At 39.6% G+C, this 27,207-nt stretch overlaps 1 protein-coding gene across 1 annotated transcript in view; it reads right to left on the bottom strand.

The window, feature by feature from the left end:
• The window catches only part of DNM3 (dynamin 3), a 167,484-nt gene that overhangs the window by 38,571 nt on the left and 101,706 nt on the right, over window positions 1-27,207 (bottom strand). The window contains 2 exon segments of the mRNA XM_019470486.1: window positions 13,985-13,996; window positions 17,935-18,046. Coding sequence (XP_019326031.1) covers window positions 13,985-13,996; window positions 17,935-18,046 — 124 coding nt within the window.

Below are 27,207 nucleotides of genomic sequence, written 5' to 3'. Positions count from 1 at the left end.
AAAATTAAAAAAAAAAAAAAAGATAGATAGATGGCAGAGCATGCCAGACTCAATAAGTTAACTGATTTTCTGACTAAGGGAAACTTGACAGATCTTTGGTTCAGCAAAGTGATACCCTTAGGAGACTGGCAATTAAGTTTATAAAGATGAGTATTAATGCAAGAATGGTACAGTAAAAAAAGTGTCTAACAGATAAATAAATGTTAACATGGGAAAAAGAACTAGCAGTCTTGAAGGATTTCACCATCAAAGTGTCTGATGGATCAGTCTTACAGAAATAAAATAGCGTGAACTTGCCAGATAAATTTGTTTCTGCCCATTAACACAAAATTGTGAGGTACTGTTAACAGAATGGGGGATTGAACAGTGTCCTGGAAGACATGGATAACTTCAAGGACTGAAAAAACAGAAACAAGATAAAGTAATAGTTATATGCTGCCAGACTAATGACAGTTGCTGCGCTGGACCGGGAGCTCATCCGCTAGCAATAACAAAGGAAAAGAAACACCAAACACCTCTAACTAAGCATCAGATAATTCTGAGACACTGGTATAATGTGGCTGTGAAAAGACCAAATGATTTGGTAGTCTCTGTTACGAGCAATGCAGGTTCAATAGAGGGAACACCGTTTTGTACGGTACTGGTGCAATCTTGTCTGGATCACTGATGGAGGAGGCTATGTGCCTTCTGGTGAAAGATAACGCTTTACATTTCCCTTGTTTCCAGGGTTGCTGCACTATTTCCTTAAGAGTCAAATGAAACTGCATGGCCAGAACAAGAGGATTTTATCACAATAGCATTGAAACTGCTTTTCAGCCTCCACAGGGCAGAGCACTGCAGTCTTTGAGAGCCCTAGACAGTTAAATTGAAATAGCTCTGCATCTTATATGAACTATATGGCTCTCTTCCTTCCTCCCCCACAAGGTCCTTGTCTGTGTTCCAAACCATGCTCCCCTGCCTCCAAGCTGGAAAGGGCTCTGCATCAGCTCTCCCATTAAGCTGGGGAGTGTATCTGGGAGGAAAGAGTGAAGATATTTGGTTAGTGGTCTCCAAGAACTCCCATGCACACACTGATCGACCCAAAGCTGCTTCTGCTGCTTACTGGGCCTGGGAAAAGAGGAACGTGGCCTTTGGAAAAGACTTTTCTTAAGAAGCCACTGGGCATGGGGACTGTTGTTTGACCACTTTCTTCACTGGGGACTGGAGAATTACTGCATGTTCCACAGGTCTGTGCAGAGCGATTTAGGGAGCATGGTCAGACTAGAGTAGAGAAGCAATGTAAGGAAACAATTCCTGCCCTTCCAAGCATAATTTTCCCATTCCTGCCTCTGAACTGGAGGATCAGTCCCCTGAATCTTCATCTTATACGGGCTTGTATGTAGGGAGGAGAGGGGCCTGGCCATGAAGAGATCTGAAGGGCAGGACCGCCAAACAGAAACTGTCACGGTCAGTACAGTGAGCTGGTCCCATGGGTTGACTTGTCACCTTCTGTCACCCTTCCAGAAGCCTTCATCCAACTTGGTAAGAGGGCGTGACCCTTGTGTGAGAAAAGCAGGCAGCTGAAAAGGCAGGTGAACAGCTGACTAAAGATCTTGATGCTCCCGTTATCACGTAGGCTGCTGGTTACAGCTTCCATGTAATGGAGAAGGGAAGGAAAAACTTTATCTGAGACCCTAAAATTAACATTTAAATTGATAAAAGCAAGCTGGACTGGACCTTTGGTACTAAGTATCACACCTGAGACAATCACCATGTCAATGAATAGTCTCATCTCACAGAAGGTTGCTTTAGAATTATTGGAGGATCAAATGACACATTTGACGATCTGCTGTTCCAGCTAAATCTCCGTATCCGTCTAGTGAAAACTTCTGGGGTGTTTATCAGAAGGAGAATGGTAGAATGGGGTGAGAAGGAGGTGAACTCTTTAAAATATAATTTATTTTCTGGCTACCTTCCTTTCATAAGGAAAAAAAAAAAAAAAGAGTTCAGCTTAAATTACAGGCATGCAGACAAGCTCTCTCAGCCCCAGAAATTCATCCTACATGTTGATTAATAGTCAAACTATTAGAGATTTAGCATGAAAAATGGGCTAGGCTTCAACTGAAGATTGCCTGTAGCTAATGATGCAGTGGAATGAACATTTCATTCCAGCTAAACCATTCCTGTTCCTGTAAAAATAAAGAAATCTAATCTTGGGTTATGAAAAAGACTCAAAGAACTCTGCATACTTCTTGGCTTAAAATAATGCCATGCATTTTAACAAATCTGTATATACAGGATACGTTACCTGTGAAGTCACACATACATATAATTACATACACATACAAGCAGAGTATAAACATCTGAAGTGAGGTCAGGGAGCGGAAGAGAAGTTGGTGACCATAACCTTGAATTTCACATGTACAAGCGCATTACAGAGTTACTAGATTTTAACATAGCTACTGTCTCAGGCTAAAAAAATTAAAATGTAATAAAAAAAACACCGCAAGGAAGTGCAGCGGGCTGTATAGCATCTGCCTGGCAAGGCTGCCTGACATAGGCAGGACTTGCCTGGAGATCTCCCTGTGGTTCAGCCCCTGGCGCCATCAGTTGGGCTTGAAATCAAAAGCAGTGGAAGGAGGTAATTAGAAGTGACTCTGCACCACTCCGCTGGCAAAAGACGACTCTGCTGCAGCCACCGAAGGAGGGTGGGAAAGGATTCAGGGGTATGTAAGAGAAGGCGTGTGTCTCTCCAGCTTTAATGATTTCTATTATGGAAACACAGTACTTCACAGATTTTAACCTTTATGCCGCTGAAATCAAGTATCAACTTTTTGTTTTAACTTCAGCACATGCAAACTCCAGTTTGGCTAATGTCAACAGCACATTCTCCCTAAGCCGCAAGTAAGGTGCAGAGTTGAAAAAGCACCACAAGGTAGAAAGCTGAAAAGTGGAATTACACACAAATAGTGATTGCCACCAGCACTTCTGCTGGCTAGACCAGCGATTTTCAAGACTGGAACTCAGAGAGGGTGCAGGGGAAGGCCATGAGGTTCGAACCATCCTGTTGGCTGCAGGAACAACTATTAAAAGAAATTAAGAGAAAAGTCAGACCCCAGAAGGAGCAGAAGACACTGTGTTCCAACTCTAACCAGCTGAAGGAAAGTTTATATAAAAACAATCACTTGGTTAGTGACTCATAAGGAAAAAATCCCTAAGCTTTCTTCAGGGAAACCCCAGTAAATAACATGTCTAAAAACACATGAAGATGGTGTTGTCTGTTCCGTTACGATACTTCGTCCACATGATAAAACCTTTGGCAGCAGAACAACCTACTGAGCACAGTTCTCTTTGGGAAACCCAAAAAACAGTAAGAACTGCCGTGGCTGCTTGCAAAGTCTGCCTCATATTCTAGCTCTTGTATGACATGTCTAATGCAAACTGGGAAGAAATGTGAAAAGAATGCTTTTTGTTACAGCATTGGAGAGTGCTTCTCTGTTGACTACATGCAGTCGTACTCTCAAGATATATAAATGCCTGGATTTCAATACATTCTGCATCTTTTATAACTAAACGTTACGGATTCAAATATCCTGCTGTACTACGCCCAAAGAAACTGAATGAAAAGCTCGCTGCATGCACAGCCTCTCTGGAATATGTTATCAGACACACAGCAGGCTGTGCAAGAAATAGTACTCTATCCAAAGAAGGGATGGATATAACTTGCAATGTATAACTTCTTTGGCTAAGAGGGGTTTTTTTCTTTCATTTTCTTCCTTTTTTTTTTTTTTTTTAAGAAGGGATGGATATAACTTGCAATGTATAACTTCTTTGGCTAAGAGGGGTTTTTTTCTTTCATTTTCTTTCCTTTTTTTTTTTTTTTTTTGATTAGCACAACATTTTGGAAGCATGTTGTGTGTTTTTAAGCATATCTTCTAGCAAAGAGACTTTAAACTCAGTAAAGTAAGTTCATAAAAATAAGAGAAATTACAGTGGTTTCCAAACAAATGACCAGATCTGAACACCGTGACGCCTGAACTTGGACTGACTAAAAAACTCTACTGTTGGAGATTCCAGGTAGGAATATTAACAAAAGCATTCTGTGTCAAGCAGAGGGTATGTTCTGTAGCAAAGCCGTTTAGTTTTTGCAGATGTCCAGGACAGAGTGGAAACTTTGTAGCAACTTCTTAGTAATTTTACCTCGCTCTCTAATGAGTTTTTAGCTTGTTAAGTGTGAATGCGGACATTTTAATCTGCACTGGAAACCTCCCCTGCCCAAAGTTACTCCTTTTTATACCGAACATAACATGTTTTAGTTTATGCTGCTCCCCGTATTTTCAGCTGCTGTAGATCCATAGCAGACTCCAGAAATTTTCCAGGATATAGCCAGAAACTTGTCAAGAAAAAAACTGAAGGTTGGAAGCATTGAAGAGTCATTCCCAAGGGATTGTGGAGTTACCATAGTAAAGCAGTGTTTTTACCAAAATGCTCAGCAACAAAAGAGGTAGCATCACTGATATTTGAACTGTAATTTTCCATTGTCAGTTGGCGGTTGAATTTGGAAGGAACAGGGTATTTGTGACAACCTTTCAGGTATTTGTGACTATCTGTAAACTCTGGTAGATAGCTTAATATTCTTCTATATATAATGAAATATATTTTATAAAAAGCTATGAAAGAGCAGCCTAAAGGCCACCAATACTGAAGAAGCAAGGGCTTCGCACAGAAAAAAAATGCAGCTGCAAGTAAGATATAAGTAACTGCTTTAGAACAGGAGCATCTTTTAGGCCAAGTAAACCATTCCAACATCCAAAATGGAAGATTCAACTAGAAAGAGCATAGGCAGGAATTACTTTGCCTGAAAACCCGGCAATGCACAAAAGAGGAACAGGTCACACTGAGAAGTGCTGCATCCTTTTGTCTTTCATGGAATGGCAACATTCCTGAGCCTTACCATAGAAAAGATGTGTATTTAAGTACTCCATTGTAAATTTGAGTTCCCTTGCTTTACTGTCATGTTGCCCATAGACAATTACCTAGGAACCTGGCACTCAGGACAGCTGAGCTTCTGCTTCCAAGGACCCACTGTCTACGAAGGGAGAGTGAAGTAGTCTACAGTCAAGAGATCCAGACGTGGAAGGAATAATCACAGATTATTCTAGACACAGATCCCTAGAAATACATGCAATTCCCTAGTGGGATCCCATCAGAAAAGATCTGAATTTTGATGGGAAAAATGTTGATACTTGTATACACTAAAGGAAACCCATTCAGCGTACCTGAGCAAAGACACCAGGGTTCTTTGAAAACACACACACACTTACTCTGTCTTGGGTAAAATCCTTTGAAACAAAAGGATGGAGAACTTCATATGCATGCTTACATCTAGGCTACTTCGCAAGGATTACTGATTTTAAATCACTTGAACAACTGACCCAACAAAAGCACTTGAGCAAATTTCCAATCATACTTTAAGCTGAGATGCTTCCACCAGGTAAGGACAGACACTCAAATGAACTACTGTCAAATTTTAGAGATGAATTGAAGAGAGTCTGGTAAATAAGCAGAACAGGAGGATTAATCACCACTTGTTCTTAAAAGACAGGCAGAAAGAAATCACTGCATACTCAAAAGACATTGGAGTGAGGTATTGTTAAATAACGAAAGATGAAGACATCTTGTCAAACCCGCTCCAAACCACTCATTATTACTGCCTTCTCAGGCTTGAAGAGAGAACTCCTGTGAAAGAAATCATGCTCCCGCTTTACAGAATTCATTAGTAACAAAATAATCCTAAATCCCATGTCCTCTGCTAGTCAGACCAGTGACAAACAGATAGTTTGCCTCAAGACCCTCTGTTTCCAGAGGCAGTCAATGGCTAGTGACAAACCTTTAACAAAAAACACAGACAGGACACTGTTCCATAATTATCCATCGATTCTCTCATGTCATTCTTTGACTGCAAAGAATGATGTTTTTACTCTAAGTTTGTAAAATGGGATCCTGGTCCACAACTGCAGCTTCTAGACAAATAGTATCTATTCACAATATTAAAAACAGCTGCTGGAAAGGCATCATGCTGTGGCTTACAAAAGAAACTGTACAAATAAGATGGAACTAAATAAAAGAAATATGACATGGGGCAGAAATCACAGCCCCAATCAGACAATGCCAGGACTGGTTCTAGGAAAGGAGAACTTTATTTTAACAGAACACCAATCAGACTACAGAAAGCATGGAAAAAAACCAACAGTCCCCTAAAAACATACAGCACTAAGGACAACACACCCACTCACAACGGGTGAAATTCTAACTCTCTGGAAGTTGATAACATTGACTTCACCATGCCCATCTTCCAGCCTTTCCATGACCTAGATTGGTTGCAATTAAACCATTTCTGAGCATATGCATTCACTCATCAGGTTAAGGGATATTTTCTGCAGAGCAGTATATAACAAAGAGCACAGATAGAGAGTTAATGTTTTCAAACTATTGAAGACAAGTGAAGGACAAGCTTCCTAAAGCAAGAGCCTTGATTTTCACCATACCAAGAGCAACACAGATGGTGTTAAGGACTGCAGACAATGCTGTATTTTGTTCTCACTGTTAGCCTTAGCTTTAACATTTTAATCAGCAGTGAGCCCTTAACCAGACGCCATTGCTCTAGAAGTAAAGGAGCCCTATGAATGAGGGTAAGAATTTACCTTTGCATAGGACATTGATTACTTGTATGTACATACAGAGACATACATTGGCCCACATATAAATATACCAACTCTGGTTCACGTATAATCTCACAGCTCTAGACACTGACACGTTTAAAGCTGCCTGCTGGTGTCATTGTTCATAGAGTCAGACCATTACCTACATCAAAGTCCACAGCTGAGGAACAGCAAGGAACTATGCCCACAGAGCTCCTTGGTGCACAGAGCTGGCATGAAAACTTCACATCTCTTGAGTGTTTGCAGCCACATTTTGGGTCACAGGTGATGTGAACGAGAGGTTGAGCTATTTGAGGATCCCTGACTGTATGCATCTGCAAAAGTGGTTAAAAGGGTGGCCTCTGCCAATTTGTTCACTGCCCTCACAGCAGAGCAAAGGAGAATCTCACTCGCAGTGCTTCTGAGAATTTGCTATCTGAATCAGCCAGATAACCTTTAATAACTATAATTTAGAACTATGGTACAGCAGTTGTTTCCAGACCATGGTCCTGAGCAACTACACACTACTTCTACACAGTGTCTGCAGAACACAGCTAGGGACAACTGGCCTGTGACTAGAAAGGCTTCTATTCATTATATGGAGGTTCCTGCTTCCACTGGAAAATATCTAGGTCTACAAATCAAGCAGTTTTAAACCACCAAACTACAACTGAACACCAAATTACATTGCATAAGACTAATTTTGTTCATGGACTTTATCTTCCATGCTCTGGGTTAGTTTCTTTAGTTGATTTCCCTAAATGCCCTTAGGTATGCTGCCACCCCAACTGTTGAACAGGTCAAGATAATAATGTACAACAAATATGACTGTAAATTTTGAATATCTTCTATTTAAAGGGTCTGATATGGGCCTGACACCTTGTGTAACATAACAGCTCATGGTAATTTTGTATCTACCCACCACAGAGCTTATACCTACCCAAATAATTTAACATACATTATTTGAACTTAGTAGCACGTTCAATGACATATAATTCTCTCTCTGAATTACAAATAACTTAATTATAAAAGAGGAAAAGCAGAGGTTGAGTTTAAAAGAGAAAGAATGTGAAGGAAACAGAGCAAGACCACTTGTTTCTCAACTGCAGGAACAGGGGGTTTAGGAACAAGGGTATGAAAGTCACTGAAGAATCGCACTGATCAACCACCACAAAATGTCCATAGCCAGCTCTTCCTAGTGGGAAATCCCAATTCTCCAAAATCGGCGCACTCGATATATCAAGTATCATACAATACAACAGAGAAGGACAGGGAAGACATCAGTCAATCAAAGGCCACAATAGATCTCGGAAACAGGTGGGACGGGAGCTGAGGAGTGATCACAGAACAGGAACACGACATCATGGAAGGAGAGTTATATGAGTGGAGAATGCAGCTCCAGAACGGGGGATTTTACACACAGAACATGGGACTTGAGTCTGACTCGGCATATGGAAAGTAATTATAAACCTATCTTCACAAAAAAAGATAGGTAGGAAAGGTTAAAGAAATCCAGAATGAACTATGTATCAGACTAGACATTGCATATCTTAGGTTTTGTCCAAAACGGAGTCAGGGAAAAGAGCATTCAGTTTCTCCTGATCATCTTGTTTTCCCCTGTAAATGAGAAAAAAGAAGTATCTGGCCGTTCACCAGCTGCCCTCCACCCTCACGTCCAATGACTACATTTCCTGTTACACTGTAAATGCTATGGAAGGGTGAGCCTGCTGACATTTTTGGCAGAAAAAAAACTTCCAAATTTTTATTTACTCCCAATTACTACTCGGGAGTAGGTTTTTGGGCAATTACTGACTTGGAAGACAAGGAAGATATTTTAGGATTGTCCCAAAGTCTTGTGATACTTGTGAGTGCGTTTCCCCTTCTGTTCGGTCCCCCACATGGGTGACCCCATACTGTTGCACTAAAGGGGCAATCAGACCTTCCTGACTGCAGCTATTCTGAGACCTGCAGACACAGGGACTCCAGCTGCAGGTATCAGCCTGAGTCCAAAGGACCTTTGTGGCAGAGGTTGGTGCAGCACGGTCCAGAAGCACCTTCCTCTCTGCCAGCCCACTCTCAGCGCTCGTTGACCAGGGCTGGGAAGGCATCCTTAGAGGCTAGCCGCCTTCACTGCCTTCCCCAGGGCAAATCTCACTTTATGTCCAGAATAAGGCTGACACTCGTGCTCCAAGATCTGAAATTTCACAGCCAGAGAGTTTTCACCTTTCTGTAGAGCTTCAATGAAATCCTTCATCAGAGTGGAAGTGGTGCAGAAATTAGCTGCACCATAAAGAATGAAGAATTAAAAAATATTTTCAATATGCAGATGCCTTGCCAAAAGCACAGTAAAGAGCCCACCATGAATACATTACAGAAATAAAAAATGTTTTCTGATTTCTAAATTTCCTGGAGTTTGCTTAATGTCAGCAGCCCCATTTAATAGCAGAAATGTAAAACCCTGTGACAGCTATTGAACCCCCGACCCCTGATAGGCAGTTACCAGCTTTGCCGGGACTGGTTTTGAAATCATTCAGTCCGTTAGCCTGCATCTTGTTACAGTCAGTGCAACTGATGCAATACTATGAATCTTTCCCCTGTACATTTTTAACTCTCTCGTACCAGCAATTATTTTACTCTTACAAGAATATAAACCAGGGCTGCTCTGTTTCTCAGGGAACATTGGGGGAACAAGGTTGCATCTAGTTTTTGTTTGAACTAGTAAATATTTAGGAGAACAAGAAGATAGTTTTTTATCTGAAACATGTTTTCACAGCCTTGAAACAATGAGGCAGCAAGAAAGGGACTGAAAAACAGTCTGCCATTTCGTTTCCTCCCTGTATTTTAGACTGCTTTTGACCCAGCCTGCATGTGCATGCACACTCACTCGCTTGGTCTGCTCCTTTGCACCGTGACTTCATTGTAAAATTCAATTCATCTGTTCGAAGCAATGACTGAAACACTGTCTATAAAATTATGGCATTTTTCCACTTAAAAAAAATAATTTAACACTTCTTCATTTAAAAGTTATTTTTAAGCCTAGTTGGCCTGAAGCCAATTTTAGTCATAACTGAAGTGGATTCTTCTTTTCCTAGAATTCAATGCCTTCCTTTTCTTAAATATATTATAAAAAGAAACACTGTCTATAAAATTATGGCATTTTTCCACTTAAAAAAAATAATTTAACACTTCTTCATTTAAAAGTTATTTTTAAGCCTAGTTGGCCTGAAGCCAATTTTAGTCATAACTGAAGTGGATTCTTCTTTTCCTAGAATTCAATGCCTTCCTTTTCTTAAATATATTAGTTTAAAAAGAAAAAAAAAAGAAAAAAAAGTAAAACCAGTAAATGCACACTTCTGCCTACACCGTTTTACCTTCTGACATACCAGCACAGTTTGCTTTTCAACTTACTGCTATGCAACAAACCCAAATGAGTCTTTACTTTTTCTAATTTAGGAACTTAGCTTGAACATGGACTTCAGCAATCCCAGAGCAGAACCACTTACTTTCAGTTTGAATCTGGCTGGGGCACTCGTAGAGCATCACCACAGCTAGTAACTGGCTGAGTCAGAGTTTATGTCTGGGAGGTAATTACAGACCCTTCAGAAACATGGCTGAATTTGAAAAAGAAAGCATCAGAGCCTTATTACAATGCAAAGATACATATGGCTTCTGGCACTATATCTGCATTTACATGTCAATAGCCAAGCATGAAATAGATAACTAAGAAAGCTGTTGTCATATACGTAGGCAGAACGAGTATCCTGACTTCAATAAGTTCCCATTTTCCAGGACTGTCTCAGAAGACAGTAGGACATCTGGTCATCTTAATGAAGTAGCTGATCTGGAATCTCGGTTTAGTAAAACTACCCCCCTCCCCCCACTCAAAAAAGAAAAAAAAAAAGAAAGAAAAAAAGAAAGACTTGAATCTAAGCAATTAATATGTCACCAAGAGGTATTTTAAGGAATAACACGCAAGCCGACCTGGCAGGGAGAGTATGTTCCTTCTCCTTTCGAAGGGAATTCTGTTTTTCCCAAGAGAAAATTCAAACTAAATTACACTAACTGACTGTACATTCAGTGAATGTTCACATGCGCAGTATTATCTGCACTATGACAACTCCACTAACTGCGATGCGAATGTAGGATTGATATATTTCAGTTCTACGTGTTTTGTAAAGGGTATCAGCAAGCACAGTAATGCAAAATAATTAGAAGATAAGAACTCTGTAGTCACTTTATCCACAAAAATTAATTTAATCAGATTTTTATTTTCAAAGTTGAATTTTCTCAAGCCTGAGCTCAGCATTAAAGTGTTTGATCCTTCAAATTAAGCAGAAATGATTGGCTAACTCAGGGCTGAAGGATGACAAAGGAAAGGTGAATTTTTTTTATATTAGTAAGTGCCACTTTGGGTTTTTTGAGGTTTTTTTTTTTGTTGCTGTTTTACTGCTTGAGTACTTAGAGATTTGGAATCAAAATTTCATAAGAACACAGCATCTATCTAATCTTTTAACCTAACAATGTTCGAAGCATACTGAAGATGGACTTCATGAGAATGTTACAGGTTTTGGTGTTGTTTTCAAACAGCAGGCTCTGGAGGGCTATTTTGGGGGGATTTTTTTTTTGTTTTTTTAAATGAGGGTGCTGAAGATGCACAGGGGAGGAAGCAAATTCAGTGGTGGATTACAACACTCAGAAGCAATCAGCTCCTCTGTCTTCAGTACCTGGACTGAAGCTGCAATGCTCTGTGCAATTCTGCACAATGCTCCACTCTTCCTCTGGAGTTCAGTTTTAATATTAGTAAGATGTGGCTTGCCAACATGTGCTTGCTGAATGAGGTAGGTCTCCATTACCTCATTCTACACGACCCATTTACAGATTTTATCTAACAAAGCTTTTGAAGATATATTTATCTTTAACCACGTGAGAAATCTCACTTACATTAATGATTGTGCAATAATAAAAAGTAAAAATAAAAATGATTAGTAGTCCGCTGACGATTATAAACCCTCTTCACTTCACTTCCCCCCCTTTTTCTTAGGAACTCATTACTCCGACGTTTATTTTTACTTTTGTAAATGTAAGAGTGCAAAGCTAAATACAGAGGTATAAAAGCAGCCACAATCTGAATGGGTGGGTGGGTACGGGATCTTTACATATGTACATATGACATGATCCACAGTATGAATGCCACACCGGGCAGCACTAGTAGGAGGGTTACAGCTCTGCTAGCTACCCAGTAAATCTGTATCAGGATAGTAAGGAAGGATTATGCAGCTTTGCAGCATAAAGCTGCATAAGAAGCTTTGAGAAACCATCATCATCCTCAATCTGCCATTCTTCACTTCCCCGACCCCTTCTCAGAAACTTTTGTCACCTCGCAGGTTTACCCATTTCATTTTCCATGCCACTAAGTGCAGAAATCTCAAGATGTTTGTGGGGCTTGAGCCCCTGCAGGCAGCTGCAGATTATTTCTGTCTAATTGGGATAATGTAACCTCCAGAATCCAGCATGAATGACCTGTATGAAAGAGAATGGCGGGGACACAGATGAGGATACAAGAATCCTTACAAGGAACAGGGTCCAAGAGAAAGATCAGGATGGTTTTCTGGATTCTTGCAGATTTCTTTTGGAGTTACCTTCTGGCTGACAGCCCAGGCCAGCAGGAAAACGTTTCTGAACCTACAGCAAGAATTGCCCTTTACTCAGTGTGAAAGGAGAGCTAACAGCTCCACCAATCCTCACATCTCACAGGTTTCTCCTATACTTGCTTATGGGTATCCTGCCTTATGCTAGCAACTAACTCTATGTCAGATTCTACTGGTCCTGACCTCCCTGGGGTGCCCCATAGCTCAGGTCTCTGGAGAACAAAGCTGGTCCATGCAATTCCTGACCTCCAGACTCTGTTTCTGCCAGCCCCAAGAGCTCTTTGGTGCCCCATCTATCATCATTTCCTTTGACAGAGCATCTACAGTCTAACCTCTCTCCTCTGGAGATCAGATCAGCATCCACTGCAGCAGCAAAGCCTTAAGTCAGCATATCGTAAAGAATCATTATAAACATTACCTTGACATTTTAGTGTACACAGTTAACATTTACATTTCACACCACCTCCTATGTAAAGTCCCTCTCTCCATGCCGTTAATACACCACTTCTCTTAACCCCTCCGCACCCAACACTAAGAGCCCCTTTTCTCAGACAGGCCAACAAAACGGAAGATTTTCGGTGCTTCTGAGCCCAGCTACTATGGAGACAGAAGTCATCAAAAACTGGTTAAAAACACAAAAATTAAAAGCAGACAAAATTCCCCAACCTTCAGAACATTTAAAACCCACCTGGGTCTTTCCCAAATACCCCAGAAATGCTTCAAGCTCACAAAGAGATGCTACAGGCAATATTTCAGGGGCTACTTTCAACATTTGCTCTGAAGCACCTTTTGATGCTCCAGATACATCTTCCTAAGGGTTAATATACCAAAACAGGAAGGGGGGGAAAAAGCAAAGCACAAAAGCTGTATAACTTCTTTCTGTGGTATGACAAACTCTCTCTGCATCATATTCCAAAGTGTAAGATGTGCAATTTCCATTCTTAAGCTCAGTAAAAATGGCATAAAAAAGTGCTAACCCTGGGAACTGCTTGATTATTAGTTTATCAGACCAACATCAGCAAAACTGTCTTTTTATGTGCTGCTTACTTTCAAAAAAACCTACCATGCATATTTCAGTTCTCCCTCTCCACACCCCACACCCTTCTGCTGCTGTCCAGCTGGAACACATCAAGGGTCTAGAAGCCAAGTCAAATGTTGACCCCACCCTCCTCCATCCATTTTAAGGCACCTTCAAAGCCAGTACACTGATCTAGTTCAGCTTAGCCAACAACGCCAGCAAATCTGTTATTTAAGACTTTAGTGCTGGGTTTTTATAACTGCCCATTAATACAAGCTTTGATGTATGGTCAAAAAAGCCAGCTGTAATGAGTTTCATCAGACTGTAGTAACCTTTCCTCAAAAGGTCTTTATTACTATACCTTCATAATCTTTGGTCCCAATATTGTTTTATAGTATTCTTACTGAACTGCCTTAAAAAATAACACTCAGCAACACTTAACACATCTCCTTCCCCAAAATTAAAACAGAGCCATTAATAGTTTTCTAGAATACACTTTTGCACCCACATTTTTAAGAGGAGTTTGCTGTTAAGAACATGCAGGCAATAGCTGTGTGAACCAAAAGAGAAACCAATTTTCCTGACAAAACCCTTCAGACAGGATACGAAAGGATTTTGTAAAAGGACAAACAACTTACTCTGTTGTTCCCCTTTGCAGGATGCAGCAAGGAGGAAAGAGGGAAGAAAAAGAAATATTAGATACATTTATTTTACATGCATTCAGTCTAACTTGTACAGTTCTGGAAACAGCTCAAACCAAATGAGGAACTGACTCAAAGAACATTCACTGAATCCTTTAGTTAGACAGCTTCCAGGGGAGCACAGGACGTTCGCAAAGGATTTAATATGTTCAGCAAAGTTGTAAATTCACACTGTTTTTCAAAATTTCCTCTCTACACAAACATTCTGATTCCACTTCTGCTTCCTTCAGTGTAAATCAGGAGCAGCTCCTGGGAAGTCAGTGGACACTAACACAAGGGAGAAAATGAGGCCTGAAATGATCTAGGGATGGGACGGAAGCCAGAGGGATTTTCATGTGTTGGTAATACTGAACTTCCAGTACGCAAAGCAACCCACTAAACATGTCTGCTCACCTTTGCATGCCAGCCACTCCCTACGACATGCCAATGAATGGAAAGTTTCACGATCCAATGCTTTTTAAAAAGCAAATATTGAACTTTTAGATTAGTAATAAAAATAAGGAAGAGATGGCATAAGGGGAGAGGGGAAAAGGAATGGATGGTACTAGCAAGGTAAAGTGTGCAGAGCAAGTTACGACAAACATCTGTGCTATCATTTTTTTTTAATTGTGAGTTTTGCCATGAGTTGGCATGAACAGTGTATATTACACAGTGGGAAGTCAGCCAAAATAAACACCAGCCTACAGTTGAGGAATATAGTCTGGAAGGGTTAGTCACAAAGTTGTAGTCATTTTTTAAAAAAGGAGGGTTTTGGATGCATCAGTCCAGAAACCCAGCAGTAAAGTCAGCTGGTAAATGGATATCCCGTTTCAAAGTGAATTGGCCACAGTGTGATTTATATCAAGCAAGCTGACTTGCATATGGGTTGGAAAAATAAAAACACTGATTCATTGCTATCTGGGTGGCTGTCAAAGCCCACGTCCTGACAAAAGCACATGTCCTGGGGGAAAGAGGTGACTTGGCAAACTGCAAAAGAATTTGGGGGCTCATAGAGCAACACTGAAGGGTGATTAAAGATAGTTAACAAGAGAGTGAATGTATGAACGTGAGTGTGCATCCCCATGTGCAGAGGGCCAGGGAAGGCAGGCAAAACAAAGCGAGGAAATGGAGGAATGGAGTGATATCTGGCCTTTAATTTTTAATATATTCATGAGATTTGTTTAGGCAAAAAGAAAAATTAAAAATCAACAACCTTGGACTTAGCTTACAGGATTAAATTAGTAATAGAGACTTCATATCAGTGGCAGTAAGTACTAAGCCCCATTACCACTGTAATCACACAATTTTAAGTAGCACTACAAAAAAAAACAACAGAAGAATTAATATTCTTAGTTGAGACATTTACCCCTGGTGAGAATTCAGAACAAATCTCTTTAATTCAGCGACAAATTCCTACTTTTCCTGCCACTGCAGAAGGAACCCAGCTAGGCGCAACTGCGTTGGGTTTTACATCGGCAACCTTGTACGCGAGCAGCAGAACTATTAATGAAAGCACACAGCTTAGCTTTCAAATTCCAGGCTGTGCACACTGCTCTGGAAGTTACAGAAAGCAGGCCAGCTTCACCACTGCAATATTCCAGGTTTACAGCACTATTAATCTATTTTTCATTTCTAAGCAGCAATTTTTCTACTTCTGGTGCCAAAGCCTTGGATACTCAAAGTTACCAGCTGTGACTCGCACATGAAAAAGAGCGAGAAGGTCAGTTTGTGAAGGGGCTTGGGTACCTCTTTGCCTTTTTACTCTGGGATCGCAAAGCTGTGGGGAAGCACTGAAGTAAATGCAAGTTGCTGTCATTTCCTGGCAGTCTCTCTTACATAAAAACACGGTCTCTAAATCTTTGAAGGAGAATAAAAGACTGGGGGGGTGTCTCTAAAACCATTTTATATTGTCAGAGGAAGGTGTGAAACTGAGGAGTATGCACAGGATTTTAAATGCTGCTGATTTTTATTTAAGCTCCACTGGAGCTTCTAAGGTACCCTGGGCCTTGGAGCTTTTGCTTTGCAAAATTCAAAACTTTAACAGTAGACTTGCAGTCCACATTTGGACCTCTAGTCCTGTAGGAACAAAGTGCTTTGCAAGACTAGAGTAGCATCAAGTGTCTTTCCTGAACAGCTTGATAGACTACTGGGTGAATTTCAAGCTACAGGGGTTTGGAACAATAATATTCACTCTTTTTGTAATGTAAAGATAATTCCAGGTCCAAGGAGAACTGAATTTTGACTCCCTTCTACATTTGTCTTTCAAGGAAGTCTCTCATCTTGTGCCTTTCAAGGAAGTCTCTCATCTTATATCTAAGACTCCTTTGACAGACCAACTTTAAACAAAAACAAGAATTCTTTATAAACATATTTTGAATACAAAATATTTTTAGGGGGAAGGGAGAAACAGGAAGACAGAAGAGAAGTTTAGAAATCCAACTAGTCTGTCTTGTTTAAAGACAAAGTAACATATATGAATATGATAAACGTCACAGAATACAAGATTAAACCAGAGGCAGCAACAGGCTTTTTGACATCATTATTAAAACCTGAGCAAGAAAAAAAAAACCAAAACCAAACCAAAAACCCAACAGTATTTTGTTCCTAGTAATTAATTAGGTAACCTCCCGTAACTAATCCTTGTAAAATGACTTCTGATGGTCTTAGGTAGGAAGTGATCTACTGGGACCGGCAACATAATATGGAGGAGTCTCTTTTTTTTTTTTTTTTTTTTTTTTAAACGAAGGTAAAGTCTCAGCTACTCGGTAGGTCTCCTGCTAAACTTCTATTTGATCTATTCTTAAAAAATCATCATCATTATCATAATCACTGTTTATTCCTATAATAATTGGAGAATCCAGCAGTTCAAGGATTCTCCCATTTATCTGTTGATGGTAGCCTTGAAACTTGGTATGAAGAGAGGAAGCTGAGGGTTGTTTGCATAAATAGTAGCCGGAGGAGATGCAGGCAGAATTATACTGGAAGCCATGGAGGTATCACAAGTATAAGGGAAATATGAGGAAGAGAAAGATGAAGAGACAGAAGACAGCACAAGACCCTGGACTCAAGGGACCTGGCCTTCCCATGGAAAACAAGCAGGAAGACGAACAAATTCCATCAAAATCAAAGCATCATTTCTCAGAACAGATCTTCCGCTGAAGGAATTTAGCGACCAGCAGACTTACTGAAGAAAGGTGAACCATGCGTTAAAGAAACTTTCAAAAGCTCAAATGACAGGTATTTTTGCTAGTCAGCCTTCTCTCTGGATACATCTCCTCAAACCTTCACTTGATATTACATATCAAAATAACTAAGTCCAAAAAATATGAAATGGTAGTTGGGCAAATGCCATTTCCCAACTTTCTGTCTTTTCTGTTAAATTAATAGAGGCTTTTTTACTGTATCCTGTTCAATTTGCTCCACATGATGATTAGTTGAATAAAACTGCCTTTGGAAAGGTTTAGCATGTGTTTTATACACAAAAAACATGCAGTGAATCGGTAAAATAAATATACATGATTGTCTGGAATGCTTCTGCCAGTTCTGTAATACAGAGCTTGAGGGAATAAACTCTTCAAAGCACATCTTTACCTTAGAAGACATTAACAGAAACAACGAAGCTCAGGAAACCCCAAATTGCTCAATGCTTTTACTACACAAATCCAACTAATAACGTTTTGGAAGGTTTGGTTTGTGTTGTTTTTGTTTTTAATATTGAGGTTTGACACACAAATTGATCTTAAAATATTTCATTATGAATATTTCAAAATTGCCACAGAAGAGTGCAATGAAAAGGCTACCATTTCTTGAGATATCTCTGCAGACATTGTGTTTTCCCAGATGATATGATTGTTTTTTCTGACTCAAACATAGCAGCTACTGGAAAACTAGTGAGCTGTTTAACTTACTGAGGATTTATCAGGATAGACACCGGCTCGTAGCAGAGATGCCTTCCAGCTATCCACCTCCTCTTGGGAGTCGCAGGCTAGCTCAAGGAAACGGTAATCCTTGTAAACGTTCCTAGAACAAAGAGCACCATATTGTAAAACTAGCATTTTACTACTCTGTGTCATGCACACAGCATTTTAAATTAAAAATCCTTTCGGATCAGCAATTACTTGGTAATTGTTTTGGCCAACAGAGTTTATGGGACAGGTGCTTGTTTAATAATTACATGGAGTACTTAAAAATATCTTAGACTGCTACAGCACAGCTCTGGAAATAATAATCATCTGAAAGCACCGTGAAACTACTTAAAATCAATTTTCCAGCTTTTGCCAAAATGGAGCACTTCTAGGAAAAAAAGGCTGGTGTGATGCAGAGGACAAACACGTAAGACATGCCAACAAAACTGCATGTCTTGTGACTGCTGCTGTAAGCAATAAATATCAAAATAATTAACGATGCAACTTTTTCCCATGTTAAATCCTTTCAGTGCATTACATACCCTTTTTAGCTTTTAGACATCATCAGTAAAAGAGGAAAAAAACCAATGACAATCAGATATTTTAAACAAACAAAACAAACTTCTGATGTCTGCCGTCGTAGTAAGAAAACCAGGATATGTTTTAATAACACCTCTTGCAGGTAATTCATATAATTAGATAAATATAGGGAATCACTTAATGGAAGAAAAGAGAAAGGAGGAAAAATACATAATATGTAGGAAGGTGGTACTTGTAAATTCTCCAATAAACAGAACAGATTTTCCCCTTACGGTTTAGCCATTAGTTTCCAAATTCAAATTCTATGTACAGCCCAGATCGCTGTAAATTTGTCAGCCAACAGTCTTTTTAGGAAAGGTGACAAGCTTAACTGACAAAGGTTAGGAAACCACCTTCTGCTAGATCTTAACAGTTGCACAAGAATCAATCTTCCATCGCAACCAGACTGTTTCTTTCCTTAGCAAGCTATGGAGAAGGGGGAGTGGGGGTGGGGAGGGAGGTTGATGGAGATTATTTCACTTTCAAAGACAGCAATGACAAGGGGTCCTTTGGTTTCATCATGCAACTACAGAGGTCATTTCTGCCACATATTTTGAGGAGGAAAAAAAATGAATACAATATAGAACCAGGAAATAAAGCTATTATCATCACTGCCTAGACAAATTTCTTTAGCATTCAGGGACTGGTGGGATTTCACCATCACACTGCCGGAATACAACCGACTTGATGTAATTCCCACTCACAGAAGTGCTTCTCACTTTCCAACAATGTCACCAGACAGCTCCTAGCCTTGCTTTTTAGGGGTAGTCTTAGGAAGCAGATAAAAAACAGGCAGAAAAATTGTAATTGAACAGTAAGTGTTCATGCCTGAGCATGAAGCAGCCATGACACCTAATCATTAAATTATCAGCTGTGAAACCACAGTATGGCAACCAGAGTATACCCACCTCTGAATAGAGGGAAATCAGGTATTTTTAGCAGGCTTATAGATTGCATTCAAAACTGCAAAGAATAAAGGACATACTCAGATTTCCTTATGTTAGTGACATAATTCTCACCAATTTCAGCGGCTACATCTTGCTACATCTGAGCAGCCAGGCAGGCGTGCTCAGCACCGGGCTTGCACTACTCCTCGAGCATCCGGATCGGAGATGCCACTGGAGTGTGCTTCAGTGCCGCTCAGGGCAGCACACCCCCATTTCCCTCCCAGAGAAACCAGCCCGCAAAGGGACAAAGAGACACTAAAAGGTCAAAGAGACACTGAAGGGTCAGATCCTATAGTTTAGGCAAAGCCACTGACAGTATGAACGATTGAAAGCTCTGTGGATTTTTTTATTGATTAGAAATGTAAAGTTAAACCTTTTTCTTCCCTGACTCCAAATGTATTAATCCTGCCTTAAGGCAAATAATAGCCTGGATGATCTCCTCAGATGCCGTTCTCTTGAACTGATGACAAAACACTTGAATTTTATTCAATTTGCAATATTGTGGAACTCCAAGTCAACATTTACTGAACAAAACAAAGAAATCAATAAAAATAAAAAGAGAAGTAAAATGAAATCTCCAGAGAAAAAAATGCTTTAATTTATTGTTAGGAGAAACTTTTACTGAGATTAGTTTTTTGGCTAAGTTCACTAAGCAGCTATAACTTTGAAGAAATAGGAAGCTGAAATGGTAAAAGGGTACTCTCAGAAAAGATGACTAAAAATAACAATAGAGCAAATAAAGGCTGTAAAACACAGCGATAGGGAAGTTCCAAAAATACTTATCTGCAAGAGCAAAACAACATGACACCACCTTGTGAAAACATTTTTTCAGGACTGTCATGTTATATATTAAACTTTTTGGCATTTAGTGACTTGCTACATCAAGCGTAGCTGTAGGAAAAGGGATTTTAGCCAACCGCTTTGAACAGATGGGAGCTGGCAGTCCTGCATTCCTATCTCTGTATCAAGACTTTTCCTAGGTCTAGGGACACCTTATGGCCCAGTGACTGATGTCTCCGGCTCTCTGAGGCCCCTCTCCCTATAGTATCTGAGAGGTCCACCATTTTAGTGTAGCTAATCTTACGCCACCACCACCAGAAAGGAACACAGGTTTCAGCTTCACAGCATAAATGAGGAACTGAAGGACATAAACACTGAGCCAGAACTCATAGGAAGCTTACAGTAGGGTAGGTAAATGGATGCTTGCCTCCCAAATCAGCTTCCTTGCTACTAGACCTCCTTTGCCTTCCAGAAAGGCTGACAGGCACAGGAACTTTTCAAAGGAAAAAAAGCCAAAGTAACTTCTGAAAAGAGTGTGTCCTTTTTCTGTTACTAGTGGAATCTTACAAAAACACATTAACATGTTTTACCCATTAGGAATCCACTGGTGTCTCATGGAAAGCTCTAAAAGCGTTCTTGAAAACAATTCAGATTTTCTGTTTTGTTCTCTCTTCCACTTTTTAAAATTGCTGAAGATATCAGCACAGAAACAGTTACTACTCAGTCCTCACCTACTCACTCCATATGGAATACAGTGAGGTCATGTTCTCATTGTCATCTCTATAGCAGCTAAATGGGATGTTATACATCAAAGAGAATGATATAATACAGGATACCAAGAAGCAAAAAAGATGAACTCTCAATAGTACAAATCTTGTTGATATTCAGGCATCTTTAAATCTAAGGGACCGTAGAAACAAAACAGATACAATAAATGGGAACATGCCTAGAAGGACAATTTGTGTGCAAAATTTCCCTTGAATATTTAACATTTTTTAAACGTGAACACACAAACAGGGAAGCTGTGTGCAAATACCACATCTACCTGTGCTGGTTCGTCCTGTAGAGTCTCATCATTGTGATTTAATATCCTGCATAGTACATGAAAACACAGCGGCATTACTGGAAAGTAACATAACACTACTTTTTTTCCCCAGAGTAAAAAATACAAAATATTACCATTTGTTATCTGCAGGTTTTATTATACTCCAAATAAATAAACTAACCTCAAGAACGGCATTCCAGAAAACCACAATATGATTGCTTCTGGAGATGACCAGACAATTGGACTAAAAGCGTCACTTCCGATTCCGGAATGGTTCCACACTCAGGACATAGTTTTTCTAGACCAGGCCCATTACTTGAAAGTCCAGCAGACATCTAGCTGTGAGTTTGCTTACCCAACAACTTCTTCACTTTACTATTATCTTTGTTCCAGCACACTGGATTCCTTTACAAAGGAATATATTTTCAGGGCCCAAAGTGAACTTTCTAATGCAGAAATTATGTTTACATTGTCCATAGGTGTTTCATTAACCCCTCCCATCACAGAATAATCCTAACATGAAAATGCAGGAATAGAGTAATGTATTTGAAAGCGTACAAGAGGAAACAGAGAAGTGCCAAATAAGTCTGAAGATTGAGCCCGGCTGTGAGTTACTGAGATTCCTGTCCCACTAGTCCTGAAGCCTAGGCTGTCAACATTGCATAGGGAAGGTTTGATTACCTATAAAACAGCAGAACTATACAATCCAGGACCGACAGGTGAATAACACACAACTGAAAATCACAAACAACGAACTTTCTAGTTGCTTGCCACAGTGGAGGCAATACCAATAGGTTTCCCTCTACAGTGGCAGCACATAAAAACTGCTCGCCATCTGAGAAAACTCAACTGTTAGACCTCAAGATGTATAGTATCTCTTGCAATTTCTTCTCTTGCAATTAATTAATACTAAGATAAGGTTGAATATTTATCTCCAACAAACCTAGAAAGACTTAAGGGCAACCACTGTAGACACATTACAAACCCAGTTAATATGCATGCATATGTATTAATGCATATCCACATATTAACCATGAGCATATACAGCTTTTAGACTGAGTTGGATCTGGAACATTTCAGTAGACAAAGATATACTGCATGTGCATGTGATTACTCTTGCCAATATGGGAGGAGACAGAACAGCAATTACAGAGCAAGAATATTAGTGAAATTTTTAGAATTGTGCCTATAAGCCACTTTAGTCCTGCAAAGAACATAAAACCATATTTAACTGAAGCAGTTGCACTGAAGCGAGTGAAGCTAGTCACAGACTGAAAGATAAATGAATATCTTCTTTTACAGAGATTTCAGACAACTGTGCTTATCATCCAAATGTTTGGGGTTTTTTGTAAACTTCTGGTCTTTTTATTAGGATGCAAGCAGAATTAAAATGAACATTAAAAATCTGGAACCAAATGCAAATCAGCCCAATTTTATTCCATGAAAAACACAAAAGATTCAATTCTTAGATATTTCTTATTTGATTGAAAATGGAATCGTACAGAATATGGGTTTCATAGTCACCTACAATGAAAAAGGGAGAAAATAACAGAATCCAGATACTCCAAATATACATGCACAATTGGGAAAGATAATCTTGGATGAAACTCCACTGTATGTTCTCTACTTACTCAACCTGCAAATCCACTGTACACATGCTGCTTATTCAACCTTAGTCTTAGTCTACCATTTTAGACACCTGTAGTTCCACAATGGGTGCTCTGAATATATGCACTATTTTTCATACAAGAAAGCTCTACTAGAAGCTCTGCAAATCATATATTTTAAAGAAACAAAAATGACCATCTGCTCTGAGTTAACAGCAATGACTAACATTTTCTATCAAGGCGTGCCATTTCAGATCAGTCCAATGTGAATGCTAATTAAAATTAATTACACGTCTCTGAAGATTTTTTCTTAGTATCCAGAAAAGCCAAAGAGACAATCTCCGAGACAATGTCATAAAATAATACCACTTAAGGATTTTACCACCTAACTCATGGAAGTGGTCTCCCAGAAGTATAGGGATCTTTTCAAGTTCACATGCACAAATACACACAGACAAACACACAATTTTAAGGTGAAAATGAACAGAAGATGTGCTGATCAGTACATAGCCAAGCCTGGACAATGAAGTATCTAAAGTTCTATATGTAATCCAGAACAGAAATGCAGCCAAAACTAACATCATATAGGCCAAAATCAGCAGTAGTAACAGCAACTGGCACTAAAATATTCCATAACTCCCTGTTGAAGAAGGTTTGATCCTTTTCATGGTGAGGGATGGAAGCGTGTTTTGGAACCTGCCTTGGGGCCACACAGACGCAAGAGCTGCTCACAGCTGTCAGAGCCCCATCACGCATGGAGGGAGCACATCTTCTGCTCCAGTCCTGTGCTTCTCTGGATGGGGCAGTGGGGACCAGACCTTGCTGGGTCACAGTGAGCAGGCAAGGTGAAGCTGTCCTGCAGGCTGAGTCAAGTTTACCAGCCATGACTTGGCCCATGCTTAAAAACACCCATGTCTCTGGTAGGTGTCACTAACATTTCAGATGCCACACGATCACTTAGGGAATTTTCTTTAAGTACAGTGTAACTATCATATTTAAGGTATGGGTTTGGCATTGCTGTTTCTTTCCCTGAGAACCCCTTTTTGCTCTGTAATACCAGTTTTAAACCTCAGTACCTGCACCACCTATCCACCATACTATGTTTTATTTATCATACAAAGAATTCTTGTTAATAATGACAAAAAGGAAATACTCCAGAAAAAACCCAACCTTTTTTTTTTTTTTTTTTTTTTTAAATATGGAATGGACCTGGGGGCTAAAGGCTAGTTATTCCTTGGGTTTGTATGTTTTTCCTATTCTTAAATATTATACTCACAAGCATCTTATAAGTTTGTTTACAAACATTAGCAGCTTTTTTCCTAGATTAAATTTGTGGGGTTTTTTAATTAAATAGATTCTCATTCTTCCATTTCTAACAGAAAGGGCTCTGAATAGCTTACAGTCCAGCTCTTCCTGGGGCTTAGCTGAGTAATTCAAAAACAGTAACTAAACATACATCTCATCTTAGGCTTTCTCCTTTAGCCTGGCTTCCATCCAACACCTCCTCTGACCCGGTCTCCTTTCACTAGTTCCCTTTATTTTGGCTCTTGCCCAATTTCCCTTATATATGGATAGCAGTTAACCAGTTGCTGTCCATAAGAAGAAATTGAGTACTTAAAGCTCTAGTGCATTTGGAGTCCCAGAGAAGACTTGTGCTCAGTTCCCTTCTAGACCAACGCTCAGCCAACAACACGCACCCAAAATAGAAACTGTCGTACTTTTCACTGAGTAGACATAGCATACTTTCCTGGGTCCTACTAGACAATGCAGTTTCTTGTGCAATATGATTCCTGACAGTCAGAGTGTACGCAGGACCTGGTAGCTAAAATTTATCATCTGGCAGTTCTATTTCCAGTCCTATTGTGTGCCCTCAAGCTGCCTCCGTCAGCTCCCATGGAGGGATGGTAGGTTCTGTCACACTGCTTCATGATTATTGAGGAGCATTTAGCTCTCAGGAACCTATTCTTGTGAAGGCAAACAGGAACAGTTCTGTGCTTTGAATTTGCTCCTCACATCACCCTATCATACAGAACCATAGAGGTGAGGAAAGCAACACTGTTACTCAGTTTCATCTGGGTCCTGGTTGGGCAGGAAAGTAAAAGACAGAGAGACTTGGTGGCATCTTCCTCTGCAAGGAAGGGAGAATTTCACACACTGGTTCTGCTTTTTTGGCTCCAAGGAAAGGAATGAGTCTGAAGAGGAACAGAGCTTCCTACATAAGAAAGACTACTGATAAGGGACTCTCCACCAGGTAACTCTTCCTCATTGTATGGTTGCTACTCTCAGTATTGGTAGGAAAGGCCTGAAAATTCACCAACTCAAACACTTCAGCCTACTACCATTTTAACACACCAAAAATCTTTACCTAGTAGAATCTCTTCTCGCACAAAAGAAAGAGAATTCATCTCTCCAGACTTAGAGAAAAGGTGGAAGGGAAGCTTTTTCTCTGCTTGTAGCAAAAGAAGAGAGTTTTTACTCATCACTCCTCCTTTACTTAAAAGAGAAGTAGTATTTAGATAGAATTGTAATACAGTAATACAATTTATTGACCAATAAATCAGGAAAAAAGCGCAACTACTCTACTGCAAAGGCAAAGGACTACTTTAGAATGACACAGAATCTAGTACAATAGTGCCATGTGGATCCTGTAGTCAACCAGGCAAGATCATGAGAAATGATGACTGCTTGCCCTTCTTAATTAGGGAGAGATGGGACCACTGCATAGATCCTAAAGAGAGGCACACTTAAGACTACAGTTCTTGTCCCAGACTACAATACTTAGGTAAAAGAAGCAACACCAATCAGCAAATAATTTTTACAGGAAATATGTGGGGAATAGGCAAAGTGTTTGGAATGAAATCCTAGAAGGAAAGTAAACTTTCTGGGATGGGCAGAATTTGTTTTGTTTGTTCTTGAACTCTGCACAAGAGTCTTACACATTCATCAATGAGGACATCGCAGGTTAATCTACTGTGTGTAAGCACAGGCGCTGACAAGAATCCTCTCTCCTCCATTCTTAGCTCTGCCTAAGAAAGTCAATCAGTGGCTACATCTACACAACTTCACATTATTTTCTACAGCGGTACTGCAAACATTAGGTTTTTTCCTACAGTATAATTATTTTCAAATACTTTTAATATACTTGATCTCTTTTCCAATCTAAAAGACTTGCCAGCAGTTTACTGTGGAGGAGAAAAGGACGGTCAACACAAAATAGCACTTTCTTGACAGCTTTAGCTTTAGACATGTGCTGCTTGACCCTACAGCTCAACTTCAGTTGCTTAAAGGCAGACTCACGTAGAGGGACATAGCCAAAAATGATCCAGGAGTCAAAGGGCACTCACTCTAATATACTTTGTTTTAATATCTAACACTGCTAAGGTAAGTAAACTAGAGGAGTCTATCTCCAAAGGTGTTCCATGGAGTCTATAAATTAAGTAGATGGGCCCACTCAAAAACTTTAAATAAATTACTTAGTTTGCTGAGAAACAAAACTTACCCCCCCATTCTTTAAGCAATACTATATCTATTTCACACCAAGAGGTTTTCCTTTTTTTTTTCCCTTTTTAAAATTTTAATTAGAAAGTAACAGGAAAAGAATTTAATTATTTCACAAATGCAGCCTTTTCATAAACATACAATTATGTTCATTTCATGAGAATTTATCTTCACTGTGAAATCAATTGTCACAGTCTCCATTTACTGTACATTACCAAGTCACATTTGATTCCTGTCAGAGAACTGTTGACTTCTGCAGTAAATCAAAATGACAGATACTGTTAGTTTCCTTCTGCATCTATCCCCAAGCCTCAGCTAACTCAAGATGGTTTTTCCTTCTATGCAGTGAAACAAGCATTTTCCTGGTAACTATATTTCAGAACTGGAAAGGTTTTCATAAATGGAAAAAATGCCGTGCATAATCCAGGAAACTATTGAAATGTACAGTATCAGAAACATATGGCTGTAGCAAATACCTATGCAGTGAGGGGCTGGGAATGAAAAAGAGAACAAGCTTATTAAAATTCTTCTCCTAAAGGGATTTTGCTTGAAAATTAAAATACTTTAATTGAACATTAAGGAAGTTTGCTTAGTCAATGAAAAAAATAAGACATACAGAATAATCTCCATGCTATCATGGAAGCTGGAACAGATGATTTTGCCTTTGTTCTTTAATGATCTACATCTTAAATAGCAAACCGGTTCCATAACCAGAACCCTCAGTGGGCAAACTCAGACAGAGAAACCCGATTTCTTTGTCAATTGCTAAGGTTTTTTTAATTAAAAAAACCAACCACCCCACCCCCCATCACAATACAAC

The sequence above is a fragment of the Aptenodytes forsteri genome, unplaced genomic scaffold, assembly GCF_000699145.1.
Source record: "Aptenodytes forsteri isolate BGI_AS27 unplaced genomic scaffold, ASM69914v1 Scaffold95, whole genome shotgun sequence".
NCBI classification, from domain to species: domain Eukaryota; kingdom Metazoa; phylum Chordata; class Aves; order Sphenisciformes; family Spheniscidae; genus Aptenodytes; species Aptenodytes forsteri.
The sequence above is the reverse complement of the archived record's forward strand: the minus strand, read 5'-3'. Positions and strand labels throughout refer to the sequence as shown.